General features: G+C 39.1%; 2 protein-coding genes across 5 annotated transcripts; both read right to left on the minus strand.

The window, feature by feature from the left end:
* Positions 1-311: 311 nt before the first annotated feature.
* On the minus strand, positions 312-3,980 carry LOC112286713 (uncharacterized). Of its 2 annotated transcripts, none has more exons than XM_024528873.3 (5): positions 3,193-3,980; positions 1,582-1,801; positions 1,267-1,344; positions 964-1,112; positions 312-821 (listed from the first exon to the last, which is right to left on the minus strand). In XM_024528873.3, the coding sequence occupies exons 1-5, from the start codon at positions 3,586-3,588 to the stop codon at positions 729-731; spliced, it is 936 nt and encodes a 311-aa protein (XP_024384641.1). In that variant the 5' UTR covers positions 3,589-3,980; the 3' UTR covers positions 312-728. The 2 variants fall into 2 exon arrangements, with proteins under 2 accessions (XP_024384641.1, XP_024384640.1); XM_024528872.3 differs by having other exon boundaries at positions 312-811; positions 3,193-3,978.
* A 5,727-nt stretch (positions 3,981-9,707) lies between these two features.
* On the minus strand, positions 9,708-14,694 carry LOC112286486 (uncharacterized). Of its 3 annotated transcripts, XM_024528413.3 has the most exons (5): positions 13,596-14,694; positions 12,305-12,991; positions 11,650-12,198; positions 11,258-11,352; positions 9,708-10,782 (listed from the first exon to the last, which is right to left on the minus strand). In XM_024528413.3, the coding sequence occupies exons 2-5, from the start codon at positions 12,842-12,844 to the stop codon at positions 10,668-10,670; spliced, it is 1,299 nt and encodes a 432-aa protein (XP_024384181.1). In that variant the 5' UTR covers positions 12,845-12,991; positions 13,596-14,694; the 3' UTR covers positions 9,708-10,667. The 3 variants fall into 3 exon arrangements, with proteins under 3 accessions (XP_024384181.1, XP_073392244.2, XP_073392245.2); XM_073536143.2 differs by lacking the exon at positions 9,708-10,782 and having other exon boundaries at positions 10,939-11,352; positions 13,596-14,692; XM_073536144.2 differs by lacking the exon at positions 9,708-10,782 and having other exon boundaries at positions 10,939-11,352; positions 13,241-14,692.
* Positions 14,695-15,737: the final 1,043 nt, after the last annotated feature.

Below are 15,737 nucleotides of genomic sequence, written 5' to 3' on the forward strand. Positions count from 1 at the left end.
TAACAGAATCTTTTTGTTGTTGCGTTGTTGTATCAGCTTTGAAGATTAATACATAAAGTGAATCAAACATCAATGATGTTATAAAACAAATCCATGACGTTACTTCCATTTCAGAACGTACGAAAAACGGAGCTGTAGAACATTTCTAGAAGAAATTTATTTCCACGAAAAAAAAAAAAAAAAAAAAAAAAAAAAAAAAGACTGTACAAGTACAGCCGGTAACGAATAACAACTGGTTGTATGACAAGTCAAGCAATCATATATCCAATGGTAACATGACCATAAAACAGGTTAATGAAAAATGGCATGTATAGTGTAGAAAATCTCCTGTGTTTCCTGCAGAAAATCACCATTGAATCTGTGTAAATTTGATACAGCTGTTCCTCGTTCTGCTTCAACGAGGATCAAAAGGTCAAGAGGAAACCTTGAGCAAGTGAAGAATGGCTAGTTACAGTGCTAACGCCTCATAACCAAATCTTGCATGTTTTTGTCGGACACATGTGCTTCTTTGAACTAAAACAGCTGATAGCAAGCACTTGATGAACCCATGCCTTCATGAAGAAGACCGTCCTAGACTCATTCTTGCGAGTCGAGAAACCTTCATATCATGCTGCAAAAATGATGCAAGTGAATTTATCACCATTCAAAATGTAGTCGCAGCACCATGATCAAAAGAATGTTTGACCTGAGGTTGTCTTTGTGAGGTAACATCAACTTCTCTCATGATCTCAAAGCGAGCGTTCCCCTGAGCTTGGTATGCCAGAAGATTCGTATAGTACCCCACCCTTCCCGGAGACCCACCTGGACCAGCCTGAGAAAAACTGACTTTTGGGTTAATAAAGACGGTTTAAGAAGAAAAATAGGACAAGGGCAGTGCTGGGATATTCCAGACAACCAAATCTCAGATTAAGTTTACCAAGTTAAGTCGTAGCTGCGGAATGCGAAAGTGTACAAATCACTTACGTCTGTAACACCTTGATTTGGTGGTGATAAGTTCGAAACACTAAGGTTGGGAGGGGCTAGATGATTGTGCGGTGATTGAAGCTGTTGCCCCTGTTGTTGCTGCGGAATCCACTTTGGGTAAGGCTCAAGTTGTGTAACTTCTTCGGTATCTGCGGACGATGTCAATGTGAGCATCAATTGGTTATTAACTTTGAGCTACATCAAACAAACTAAACTTCAGACACTAGTGAGGCAAGAGATACAAGCAACAGTTGTGGCCAACTTGCTAGAGCTACCGGGAAAGGGAATTCAGAACAAACTAACCAATGCACGCCACTTCTTTACAAGTATCCTCAGAATCTGGCCACTTCTCATCTTCCGGATGTGCAAGAAATGTTTGTTCTGCAAGACATTACAGAAACAAGAATGAGGTACACGGGAGTATCGAAGTTCATTGAATATACGGAACGTACGCAGGTGCATAGCATCAAGTTGCAGATTGCCCTGTTTAGAACAACTTTGGTAAACATAAATGAGAGAAAAAAAATGCTCCAGCTCCCTAAGGGAGAGATTCCTCTTTTGAAAGAAAGAAAAGAGAAGAAGATGCAAACCGCAAGAGCTAGAAGATAAAATCCACACCTCTTTGCCACTTCTTCGCAGCACCCTTGATCCCCCACTCCTCGCCAAGAGTAAGTGGGTGATGTTGGTTAATCGACTCTAATAAAGACGGAAGTTCATCAAGATTAGACATAAGAGTTTTTGCTGTGAAACCCATCTCCTTGATTTTGACAACCGTTTCAGGTCGCAGTCCAAAGCCGTCAAAGAAAGTGTCAAGATCTACAGAAGCCATGATGGAGCCCTGACAACAAAAACAAACAACGGAACTTCATGGGTAGTTGTAGAATAATGTCTTCTCGGAAATGTTTATCACCTGGTTAGAACACTAAGTAAGATACCAAAAACAAGCCAAATAACACAAGACCGGTCAGATACTAAAGGAGTGTGAAGTAGCAGCAAGCAGAAATTAAGATGTTTTTCGATTGAAGTTGGCTCGTAACCTTCCAAGCGACAATAACAAGTTTTATGAAGAGGTTTATGCAATCGTGACCTATTCTGAGTAACATTTCAGAAAACTCATCGAAACCGTGATGACATCTCCAAAATCGTTTCGAAGATGCCAAAATGCATGACTCTTTACAACATACAGAAGGTAGTTAGCACTGTCCACCCGTGAAGACTTAAAATCTCTCTTCCTATCCGCATTTGCAAACACAAACTAACTACCATTGCCTGTGTTCGATGAACAAAAGCAGTGCTTCACTACAAACAGTTGTCTTAATCGACTAAACTAAACGAGCATCTAAATTTCCCCTTCTTCTCTAAAACATTTTGGACGCAAAATACGCATGCAAAGGGAACACTTTTAAGATGGTTGCTCAGTATATCAATGGTATTTTGAGAAACAACAAAAGATCAACCTACACTATCCTACTTAGCGATCATCGCCTTGTTCAAGTAACTCACTCTACCACTCAACAAATGCTCCCCCTCCGACAAACATCGTTTTTCTGACGATCTCTTCATAAACAATATCAAATCCAACAACTACCTCTATATTCTTACCAGTTTTTAAACTCATACCTCTAAGAAGAACTAAAGGCAAGAAAAAAAATTAAATGCAGACAATATATTGGCACAAAATATGAGTCAACCTAATTCACATACTTAATGGGCAGCTATCTAATTGACTTCCTTCACTCTAGGGCATCCAACGAGGTACATATTCTCTTCCAAAACCCGATACCAAAGCATTTTAGATGTGATCAAGGTTCGGAACCATACAAGGTAGCGATTGTTGAATCAGACACTCACAACGAAAGCTAACCAGTTCGTGGTATCGCACGCTCAAGCATTCCCAATATACTAAGAACATAACCAACCTTGTTTTTACGCTAAACCGATTGCACCACAAACGAAACAGCTCACACTGCGGTCAGTGCGGATTGCACAATGTCAAACAGGAAACTCCAATGCCCTGTGGTATATTCCCTGATTTGGGATACTTCGAAGTCCTTAACTTCCCTCCAAACCCCCAATTCACCAACAATGCCAAGCCACCCAAGCCAATGTAATGCAGCTCAGGTTTTTCTAAATTACAATAATTTTTTTAAAATCAACCAAATACACCCCTAAATTGACATGAAAGGGACGCAATCACTGAATTCCAAACCCGACATCACAAACACATACCATCCGCGCGAGAAGCTCATGTTGCAAGCTAATCCGCTCCGCCTTCCGCCCCAAACCCCCTTTCCCGTCAAAATGATCGGCACTACCGGACGAGTGGTCCGAGGCCGACGACGTCCCCCTCACTCCGCGCATCTTCACGGGCTTTCGCTTCTTCTGCGTCTGCTCTCTGGCAATCTCAATCAATCTAAGCTCCTCGCGCGCGTCGTCCGGCACCGTGGGGCACCCGGTCACGCCCGCCTGACGCTTATTCCCAAGTAGGTGCGCCCGGATCCGCATAGCGTTCCCTTGAAACTCCTTGTCGCAGTGGATACACCGCACTAGCGTCGCCATGCCGTGCTTCTCCGGCTCCTTAAGCACTATCACATGGTTCCATTCCACTCCCTTCACCTTCACCATCGCTTACAAACTCCCCCTCCACATCCGTCGTCTCACTCTTCTTCTTCTTCTTCCTCCTCCTCCTCCGCCACCACCTACTAAATCCCTCTCCCCTTTCCTTCACTCACTCACTCACTCACCTTCCTACCACCTGCAACCCTAATTCCGCAACCTCGACAATTCCGCCAATGAAAACAAAAAACCAAAACAAAACTGCAAGCCGGGCTTCCACTCTTGAGGCCAAGCTCTACAACGGAAAACCCTGCCTCCCTGTAATGCTGTCACAGCAGCATCAATTAGGCGGGGACCATGGGAGGACAAGCAAGCAATCGATACTCGTGGGGCGAGAGCCCATGCAGCAGCTGCAGCACGACGATGGGCTTCCCCTTCTAAAACCCCAACTCCCCCTCCCCTCCCCTCCCCTTCCTCCTCCTTTGCGACCACGGCTCAGTTGCGCGGTGGCTGGTCGTTCCTGTGGCGCTGCGCCACAGCCAGTCTCTCCCTCGCCAAGCTCTGATGTTGTGTTTTCTCATATGAATCTCACACCATGAGATCAAGTGCGGTTTATTGTTGTTGTTGGTGTTTTTTTCTTTTTTCTTTTTTCTTTTTCGAGGTGAGTTAATAATTCAAATTTCAAGTATCAAATGTACAATTTAAAAAAATAACAAAAGAATATCTTAATTTCTAAAAGCTTACAATTATATATATATATATATATATATATATATTCCAAATACAATTAACATGAAGAAGTTAATGAAAGTAGTTTGTAATTTAGAATCTAAATATATATATATATATATATATATATACTAGCTGAACCCATGACGTTTTCACAAAACTATTCCCTAAACAAATACTATTTAGGGCAATAAATACACATGTCTGTAAAAGCTCTTATATAGGAAAAAAATCTCTCAATGAATGAGGTTTTAGTGGATTGCTTTTTTATGCTCTATAAACTCAAAAGCTAGATATGCTTCAATTTATAGTTCTATAAGCATTGTTCAAGACACAGGTGAAGCTCATAACAACCTATGCAGTGGCAATAAATCCGGTGATGCATTTGAACTTTTCAATCAAGTATAATCTTTTGCTTGCACTCCTACAATTCATGCCTTCACCAAGACCAAGCTGATAAACATTCTTATCAACAACAAAGAGTTTGAGAGAGCAAAGCTTGTGTATAAGTAGCTGATATAGAAAGGATGCCAATTGAACCGTTTTGGGTACAATGTTTTGATACACTACTTTGGCCACTCTAGTCAACTGGATTTGGCTATGGAGATGTTCAGAGAAATGAAGATTAAGAGATCAAAGCTTGATAAATATACTTATGGCTTTTTGGTGAATGCTCTCGGTGGCAAAGAAGCTGCATGAAGCTTGCTCATTCTTTGATGCTATACTTGACAGAGGTTTAACTCCAAACATCCCTATTTACAACCTCTTTATGGATGCTTTCAGGAAGATTGGCCATTTAAATATGGCATTGGTACTCTTTGTTGAACTTTTCTAACCTTTGATGGTAACATACAACATTGTCTAAGATGGCCAACTACTCAGAATTAGGTGAAGGATAATGATACGGTAGATTACCACTACAAAAACAATCCAACAAACTCCACATAGTTCTCACCTAATATAAATTAGGTCCAATAAAATCTTCCACAGCAGATTTTGAAGGCACAATGTTTTGTCTCATTACACACAACGCCAACTATAGTGACATTTCAAACTTCACAAAATTGCATTTTTTTAATGCATTTTGAATTGCACAAAGTACATATTTAGAGCTTCAACAAAGACAAAAAACAACAATTAGCTCCAGTGATCAAGAAACATAACCCACCCACCTCTAAAAGACCAACTGCTATTGACATTATATTTTAGACTACTGAAAAGTTCTCTTTGAGCTATGCATTAGTAAGACATAACTCACAAATTTTTCTTAAGCATATTAAAAGAACATATACAATATATTTGTAGATAGAATTTGATTGAAATCTTGAAATAAAGACAACAAAACACTTAATTACTGAACATGCAATCCGGGAGGCATAGTACAAATTCTAGAGCACATGTGAACAAAGAATCTCCTTGAATGTTCTTATTTCTTAAAATGCAATATTAAACATGGTCATCACATGTAATGATCACAACCTAGGATAATAAATCTCAACAATGCTTAAAAAGATATGGTGGTTAGTAAAATTAAAATTATATAAAAGCATGCACAAAGTTGAATGACAAACAAAGGTCAAACCCATTGAAACCTTGAAACAAAATAATTTAGGCTAAGCTTTTCCATTGTAGTATTTTACATTCTCTAATGCCAAAATAGCTAATCCTAAGAGGTACAATCTTTTAGTAAAACTATGTAAAAATGACTATGCAAAGGAGCAAACATTGAGCTAATGCAATTACAATTCCTTTGTGCATCCCTTGGCACAAAGTCGAGGTAGCATCCTTGTGGATTATGTTTCAACAATGTGAACAATGCACACATATCAGCTGCAATTGGGCACCTTTTTAGGTTTTATGAACAATCTCCAACATGTATTGAGCAAACACTGAGTTGGAATTCACTGTGAACAACTTGAGTCATGATGTTGTGCAGAGTATGCCTTCATTGTTCTAAAACATTTCAAGGCACTTTTAAGGAAGGCTTTGTAAACTCAAGTTTTGATTCACTTTTGATAAAATAATTAGGCATGTTGCAAATCAAAAATGGTTTTGTTTCCTCTTGTTTATCTCTTATATTTGTTCCTCCTTGAGCTGTTTTATATAAGAGATTCATTTTTTATTCTTTTATTTACTAATAATTATACACATAAAAATAAACATGTAAAATAAATAATTAATTATTTGAATTAAATTAAATTTTTAGATTAATATATTTCTTTCAAATCAACCATAAAAATTATGTATAATTAAATTATATAAAAAATATTAAAAAGATATGTATACACATCTATTTTTTTATTATTCATTAGTTGTTCTTTTTCAAAATCTTCTATGGTTTTTTCAGAGATACTAAAACCTTTGGCAAATTTTTAATCCTTTTTAGATATTCAATTGTCTTTCATAAGTTATTTAAGACAATGATAACAACAAAAAAAACAAAAACAAAAACAAACAAACAAAACAAAAAAAATAATTGTTTTCTGTATGGATTAATTATTCCTTGGTTTTAATTCTATCTTTATATTTCTAAAATATCATAATCTATTATCATTAGATACTTTTTTTTCACGTATATTGAAAATTAGATACATGTTTATAATGTTTAAAAATGACAATACTATGCTAATTGTGGATGCTAAGATTAGAATCTAAGAAATGTTTTGTAAACAGTAAATCAATTATGAATAAATTCTTTTAATTTTCTCTTATGACATGAATCTTCTAATCTTCATAGATTTTTATTATTATTTCTGATTTTTTCAATGAAATTAATACTATAAATTTATTTGAAAACCATATGGATGTATGTATGTATATATATTTTTTGCTTATCATATGAAACTTATGTTATTGTATTAATAGTTTCAAAAATCTTCAATACAATTTTTGTAATGCAGTTCATAAATTTTTTCATTATATATATATATATATATATATATATATACCAAATATCAATAGTCTTTAATAAAGAAACAATGTGTACATTCTGCATTTGATATAAACTTTACTTAAACCATACTTTTACAATTTCAAAAGGTCTTTTAGATTCTCTCTAAAAAAAATTGTATGTGTTTTACAAATTTCCTACACAATCTAAAAGTTAATAATAAAAGAATAAAAATAATTTTTATAAAAGTGTTATTGGGCATGGTATCATTACCAAATTTTGAGGTAGATTTAACAAGAATATGTATTTCTTGACTCACACATTTGTCAAGGAACAAAAATTATTAGAAGGAATTTTCGTGTTTTTTATTTTTATTTTCCCATCTACATAAGGCTAGAGCAAGTTCGATTTTAAGTTTTATGGAACGATTATGTAAAATGGGTATTATTGTAGATGGGAAAATAAAAATAAAAAACACATATTATATTCTTCAAAAGAAATTGAGGTAACATTGGAGATGTCCCAAGATTTTCAAAATCCCATGTAGGGCAATTTGGGATGCCAAAAAGAATTAATTTGGTTACAAAACATGTGTTGTGAACTGAAAAGAAAGATTTGAAATATACTGAGACCAACACAAGAGTGTCATTTGTGTTGGCTGAGGCTACAATATTGCTATAAATAATTTAGTGCTATTGCACTGCTTTGAACAATTTCTAATGCTATCCTTAGTCTTGAGTAAGCTAACTGAAGTTTTACGTACCCATTACTTAGAATAGAGAAGGATTGATCCAGACAAATGTATTGAGTATATTCACTACATGTGTAAATTAGTGTAAAGTGATTATTGCTAGATCTAAGATATACCAAGGTGTGGATATTGACATAATAAAAATTGTCACAAGAACAAATCACAAATGCAAATTTTTCTTGACAATAAAATTGAATATGTATTAATTTCTAATAAAAATTTCAGAAATAATGCTATATTGGTTCAAAGAAAATTGAAAGTTTGATATGAAAAACTATGTACAAAGCTATAGAGTGAATAGAAGATAAGCATTGCTGGAATTTCTCTTGATGAATTCATTAATTTTTCTACATTGTGATTCCTTTTCAAGTAGTGAAACATGTTTGCTCCAAAGTGTAAAATTAATGAAACCAGTTACATATTTCTATTCATAAATATAAAAATGCTATACTTTTATTTTCTACAAAACATGACCAACACACTTTAAAAAGGCAGCATTCAGAAACAATAAATGAATATATAAATAAAAGAAGAAATAAAATAATCTTAACCTACTGAAAGAGGCTATGAACACAAGGAACAGGCATGTTCTACATCACATGATTGTCATGACACATGTAATCCCTAAGGAGGAAACTCACTCACTCACTCACTCACTCATCTCATCTCATTTTATATTATTTGTGAACCCAAACGTCAAACCCATGGAACCCAAGCAAGAGAGAAAAAGTGTCCACAAGAAGCATAGCCCCCTTTTTCACATGGGGAAGTCAACAACCTCAACAACAAGAGGGGATCACTATGTATGAGCACCCCATGTGCAAGAGTGGTACAAATACAGTCACTTGCACCAAATTCAGTGGCAATAAATATAGCCTTTGTTACCCTCCCTCCACAAAGGGGATCAAGCAAGCAAGCATAAGGAGAAGGAGAAGGAGACAACAACAAAGACTACTTACTTACTTACTTGCTTGTTTGCTTGCTTACTGACTGACTACACTGAAAGAAAGAAGGAGCAGAGCAGAGTAGAGTGGGGGTAGAGTGGGGTGGGGGTGGGGTACCAGTTGGCTCTTCCTTTCTCCATTGCAAGCTTAGAAGGACACCCCCCCCAGGATCATGCCAAACCTCACATGGCTCCTCCTCCTCTCCCTTCCCTTCCCTTCCTTCCACAGGCTTTGTTTGTTTGACTTCTTCAAGCTCCAGCCCAGTACTACTGCATACAAGTAAGTACTTGGATATGGACCCCTTCTGCAGGCAGGCCCACAGGGAGACAGGCTGAGTGAGTGGTGTTTTAGATGCACTTATATATATATATATATATATACATATACATATATGTGAGTGTGTGTGTGTATATATACATATATATATATATATATATATGCAGAGATTTTCCTGTGTGAGACAAATCTTCAATCTGACTCAGGGGAACACAGTGTTGTAACCTGAGATGAAATTGTGGCTCTACTTCACATCCATCTCCAGTTCATTTGTTTGTTTGTTTGTTTGTTTGTTTATTATTATTTTAATGTTATGAAACTGTATGTTATTTGTTTCTGGGACAATAGTGGTATTAACTAAAATCATGCAAAGATATGCTGCTTTGTCAAAATGGTTTCTTTGTGTAAGATTTTTGAACAAAATCCTATAAGTATTAATGTTCAGAAGTAGGTAAGAAATTAAATTAAAGGATCAACTATTTACATTCATACATATATTGATGAAAATAATTTCTTTTGAGACTGGCCAAGTTATGTTTTTCTTTTTACTTTCTTTCTTTTCAAAAATTACTACTCATTTATTTTGATTACGATGTTAGGGTATATGTATCATTTAAAAGCATCAAATTCACCACACTTCCAGACAATACGATGGATCCTTCTGTTCTGTAAAAGTTCATCTAATGACTTTCTGAATGAAATCGCTTCTTTTAGATTTATTTGAACAGAAATCATGACAATTTAACTTAACTTCAATGCACAAATATGTGTGGTTGGGTTTCATTGTCATCGCATGGCGAATGACCTTTGAGGGCAATGCCAAGTTGGAAAGTGTCATAAACCAGCTTACTGGATCAGAATGGCTTTGGGTAATAAAAGCTTAACAGCAACGAACCAATCTATATTTGGTTATTTTATTCTATGATGGTTTAAGAGACTACACACCAACAATTGTCTGTGGTAACTTTATAAGTCTACTGCTTCCAACTCTCCTTCCTCCATATCGATTTGTTTCCATTCCGTTTCCGAAAATTGAACCAACATGATGATAATTGCTTTATCTAAGGGTAAATTACAACCAACTCAATTCAATCAGCAAATCTAAAGCCTTACACTTCAGTTTCCTGTAATCACTTTTATAAGTACAGAAACAGATCCGGAAGATTTACATAAGAAACCCAACTTTCATTCACAAATGTTGGTGCAATCTCCATGTACTGGAGCATGCAGTTTGCAACTTTTAATTGGTATTGCCAATGTGTATAGAATAATTCTACAGGAAACGTTCCATGTCACAGCATTCCACAAATGGATTAAGTGGTTAAATGCATCACTTTAAGATATGGAACAGAAGCATATGTATTTCTGTGTGGATTTTGTGTGTGTGATGTCTGCAGTGCAGCTTGCTTAGAGACGATCCAGCAGTGTCGACGATCCAATCCCTGAAAACTGGGTCTGAGCTGTTGGAGATGAGGCACAAATCCTTCGGCAACGCCGATATTTGCAGCGCAATATCAAAAGCGTTTCCTGTGGTGGTTCAGAACTGCTTGTAGATATATCACGCCATCAACACATCTATGCATGGTCGGAAATACGAAGAACTCTGTACAGAAGTACCAACGTACGGCACCTTGATCAGTCGGAATGGGGAATATCCATTTTCTGATCCAATCCTGTGTACACACATCAAACGCATGAGACTCTGATTCTGCCAGTGTGTGCTAGATTGGGGAGCCAATCGTGATCTCTTTGAACGATCTCACAAACATGTCGTGGGTTCATCTTCATCATCGAAAGGAAGAAAGGAATTCAGGCATTGCAGACGGGGATTCAATGGAAAAGCAGGATTGCACGGAGTCTATGCCCTGTTTGAAGGGTTATCAGTTACTGGGCCTTTGAAGCACCTGGTAAACACTGGATTTGGGCGAGGCAGCCAGCAAGTAGTGATCAGACGGGAATTTTATGTACGAATCAGCTTGTAGGAATGCGGAGGAAAGGGGGGAATATTGGAACTCTAAGTTTGAGCTACTGGTGTCAAAATCGGGCAAGGTTTCTGCAACTAAGGCACTTGTGCTAGGGGAAGAGGTGGTCGAGGAAAAGAGGGACGAAGCAGAAGCAGAATCCAACAGAGGAATCGGCGGAACTGACTGTGGTAATTGAGGCCTCGCAGACGCCATCTCAGCAGCGATTCTCGTCACGACTGAAAAATTCTGCACAGGCATATCTGACAACCCCCTTGTACTCTGCAGGAAAATCCAAAGAGAGTGATCATCTTACACACATATACACAAAAAAAAGAAAAAAGAAAAAAAGAAAAGCATAGAAAGGTAGCAAGAGGTTAACAGCAACCATCGACTGTTTCGAATGTAATTCCCAGAAAGCAAGTTAGGACAAAAGCAGCATAGTAACTCGGCATTTGGTAGCAACTGCAAGTAGCGAAGGATTGTATTGACTGTTCAAATATTGGGTACTCTTTGATAGACGAACCATAATCTTGTATGACTCTAGCTGGAAAGGGTTCAGAATTGGTTCTTAATTACCTCTTCAGAGTTGAGAGGTTTTCGAGCCAGCCTTTTCTCAGTCTCCGCCGCGACTGGTCGGTCTTGACACTTGGGGTGGCTTCTCCTGTGAGCAACCAAGTTGCACTTGAAAGCAAATTTCATGCCGCAGGAGCACACGATGGGCTCTCCACATAGCTTCTCATGGTCCCGCACATCCACCTCGATGTGGAACCGTTTCCCACACTTTCGACAAGCATGGCTCTTCTCTCCCTCCGAGTGCTTTCGTCCGAAGTGGCGCCGGAGCTCGTAAAGCCCCACAAAGGTTTTATAGCAGGTGGGGCACCGGGAGGGGATCTTCTTGTTGTGCCCTGCTTTGAGAGGCGCGGTGGCGGTGAGAACTGCCTCAGCTCCTAGCTGCGCTGCCGCGGCGTCGCTGAAGTGCGTCTTGTGGTGCATTCTCATCGTCTGAGGATTTTTGAATGTCTTCTGACAGCCTGCGAATGCGCATTGGTAGGGACGCCGGTTCTGTATCAAGTCCACTGGAACCAAAATTGCTTTCTGCTGCAGAAAGTTGGCATTGTCCGGCATCTGGATCATGCACCAACTAGCGAGTTAGCTTCCAAACAGTTTGTATAACCCCCCCCCCCCCCCACTGATGTCAAAGCAGACAAATGCGGAAGAAATTTTAGTGCACCTGCTTGAGGTTGTTGTTGTTACTGGGCCGGAAGGTGATTTCGGGTGAGGATTTCCCGGGGTAATCGGCTCCGAGTGAGTTTCCGTGCTCAGACCCTTGCAACTCAGCCATCTCTATCACTTGAGAATAGCCAGAATATTGCGTGAACCCACAGTCTCCTGAAGTCGTTTGGCCGTTAAATTCTAGCTTGGGAGACAAAATGGATTTGAGAGTGCACACCAAATTCGGGTGCATCACCGGTGTATTTATCGGGGAGGGACTGTTGAGCTTCGTTGGATGAAGGTCCAGTAGAGGAGCTCTCTCATGAGAAGGGGTGGATGGAGGGTCAAACACTGTGCCACTGTCCAAGAACTGAAGTACTTGCGATTGCGATCTACTCAGACGGGTGATGCCGAAAGGCGGGGTTGATGTGCCAGCAAGAGATTGAGAAGTCATGGCTACATTGTCAAGTAGAGGGAGGAAAGAGGTTTTCTCGTACAGTGGCCATTCAGGAGTTGCCGGATAATTGAGTCCCTGCTGCACCATTGACACATCAGGCATTGTGTATCATCCAATCGGTTGCCTTGAACCTCAAATCGGAAGTAATGCATGTGTATGGACTGCCAAACCCCCCCCCGCTGAATGTCGCTCACAAGTTTGATGAAGATCTCGCCTTCACGAAATCTATGCTACAAATGCTGATATGAACTGCTTTGCAAAAACGAAGTTCAGAAATAACAAATTTGAGTTAATCCGTTTGAGGGCTTTTCTGAAAAGTCTTCCAAGAAATTGAACAGAGCAAAACAGCGAACGCTGCACAAATTGTTGCAACTCAAAGAGTTGATTTTCTCATGTTTCCAAGCTTCTTGTCCTCGAAATTCTTCGAATAGCAGTCATCCTTATTCCAATTCTAGTTCACGAATTGCAGGAAACCTCCTCAGTTTGCGCTCTACTCACCTTCACTACAAAGTCTACGATGGGGCTAGGATTACAAAATGGAGGAAACCAAATATCACGTTTGCTTCAAAAACTTGACATTGTCAATAGAAGAGTTTCTGCATCGATTGCACCAACTCCCGGCTGAGAACTTGAAACGTTGTGGAATTGTCCACAACAACCCAGTTCGAAGACGGAATCAGTGAGAAAAAAAAAAAAAAAAACAAACAAACAAACAAACAAACAAACAAAACAAAACAAAACAAAATCACACCAGCTTCACAATCTAAAGAAACCGAGACCCCTCAGGATGGTCAGCAATCGCGAAGATTTGAGTTGCAGCAGGAGGTCAAACAAGACGAGAAGGCTTGCTTACCACCATGTCAGTCTAGGCACCAGCTGCAACATTTCGGCACTCAACTGTCCGCCTCCCAACTCCACAACAGATTCAGCTCGCATGGCTTCGACAACTTTCAAAACCACTTCGTCTCTCCCGGCAAGTCCACCCCCAATCGATAAGAGTTTGATAAAGGAAAAGATTGTGAATTGTCAGAATCCTCTCAGTAGAAGAAAGCCAGCGCCGCCTTGAGAGACAACACCTACGGTATTTTCGTCTCCTTGTAAGAAGCAGTGAGTGCACCTGCGCCTGTGTTTTCGTGGAGGTAATCCCTATCCTAAGCTTCCAGAATTGTCATTCTCTCATTCAAGGTTGAGTACCAGTGTTGTACCAAAAGGAGCTATTTTCATGGGCAGCCATGCCAGTCTCCGTAGCTCTTCATGGTTGCCACAATCGCGTGTCAGACAGTCTAGTTAGCACCCTACGAACTCTACCCCCCTCGCGCTCGAGTTTTCCTTTGCTTCCATGAATTACATGAAGTCCACATCCAAGCGAAATGCTTTCCTCGACGACAAAGGGAGGAAATGCTGATATTAATTCAACCCACTGCGATGCGACAAAGGGCTTTCGTTCCCCTGCCACTTGGACTACACCGTCGGACTGTTGGCCTTGACTTGCAGAAGCCGCAAAAGTACACAACCGAGGGACATCTCTGTTGACGAGAGGACGAACTATGCGAGAGGCGGCAGATGTTTTCAGGGAATCCACTTTGACCCTAACGTATGGAAATTCCACACAACCCACACGAAAAAGGTTTCTCTATCTCCTTCTCTCTCTCTCTCTCCATCACTGAAGGATCTTCTGCAACAGTCGCAGTAACGGTGAATGGCTGCCGAAGTTACGCAGCGGGAAGAACAAACCAGCTACTCCGACGAAGAAATACTCCCTTTGTTTTTTTTTCCCACACAACACTGGTCATGAACTGAGTTGCAGGACTTTGAACCAGTAAACACAAAAAGAGACTAAAAACAGCTCCGACTACAGCTCATTTACTCATGTTGATTGGCAATGAATGCAGCCAAAAACACCGTCGCAACTACTTACCCTACAAGGGCTGCGATCTACCCAACGCCGTTAATGAGGCCCATGTGGGAAAAACCAAAGAAAGAGTTGGACCGAGGGCAGATTCCAATGCCAAATTAACTGCTTTGAGCCAGTCCGGACCAAATTTAGGAGGGCACGGTGGAGATGGATAAGGTGGGTGGTGGAGAAAGTTTCGGGGGTGGAAGAAGCATTGTTTGCTTTGATTTTATTGCACACACTGTGTGTCTTAACACACTCCATGTCTCCAGCATTTGCACTTTAACCAAATCCCCTTCCCACCCCCCAAGTCGGCAATACGCAGTCTTGCCGAATCTCGCTCATCCAATTCCATAAGCTTCATGTCCTCTTTCCAGTGGCTTTCTTTGCTCTCTCTCTCATTTTTGCTTCTTTCTGCTTCTTCTTCTCCTACTTTTTGTGGTTTATAGGACACAATCTGCTCATTATGTTGCGTTGCTGAAATAGCTCTTGTTCACCAAAAACTGAAGGAGGGGCTCTTCTCTTTCAAGTTGGGGTCATCCTGCCATCCATGTTCTGGTTGTAACTACATAAACTTCAGGAGTGTTTCAGTGCTTCGTGAAATCTGGTTGAGTATTTCTTTTCTCTATTTTTTTTTCTTTATTTATTTTTATTTATTTTTATTTTGTTTATTAACATTTGTAAGGGCTGATTTCATGGTTGTTGTGTGGAGGTGTTTTGGACAACTTGGTAATGCTGTTATGCAACGTGGACTGACTTCCTTTAAATTCTTCTTTATTTGTTGGTGTGTTTGTTTTTTTTTTTCAGAATATTAAAATTCTAAGGAGTCTTGAAAATTATGTGGATCTTTAGGAATTTTGGTTTGAGGGATCAAAAGGTATAAGGAATACAACTATGTAATAAAATTGGTTGGGTACTTTCAGGGTAAAGAGTAGTAATTGTCCCAGAACTTGACTGAATATGTGTTATGTTGTTGATGATTTTAGTTTACATGCTAATGCATCTATGCAAAGAGAAATTAAAACCCAATGAATAATATCTTTGTTTGTGGCATGTTTTTTCCTGTTAATTGTGAAATAAGTCTTAAATTTCAATTTTAAC

Source organism: Physcomitrium patens, chromosome 9 (genome assembly GCF_059467195.1).
Source record: "Physcomitrium patens ecotype Gransden chromosome 9, ASM5946719v1, whole genome shotgun sequence".
In the NCBI taxonomy this organism is placed as follows: Eukaryota; Viridiplantae; Streptophyta; class Bryopsida; order Funariales; family Funariaceae; genus Physcomitrium; species Physcomitrium patens.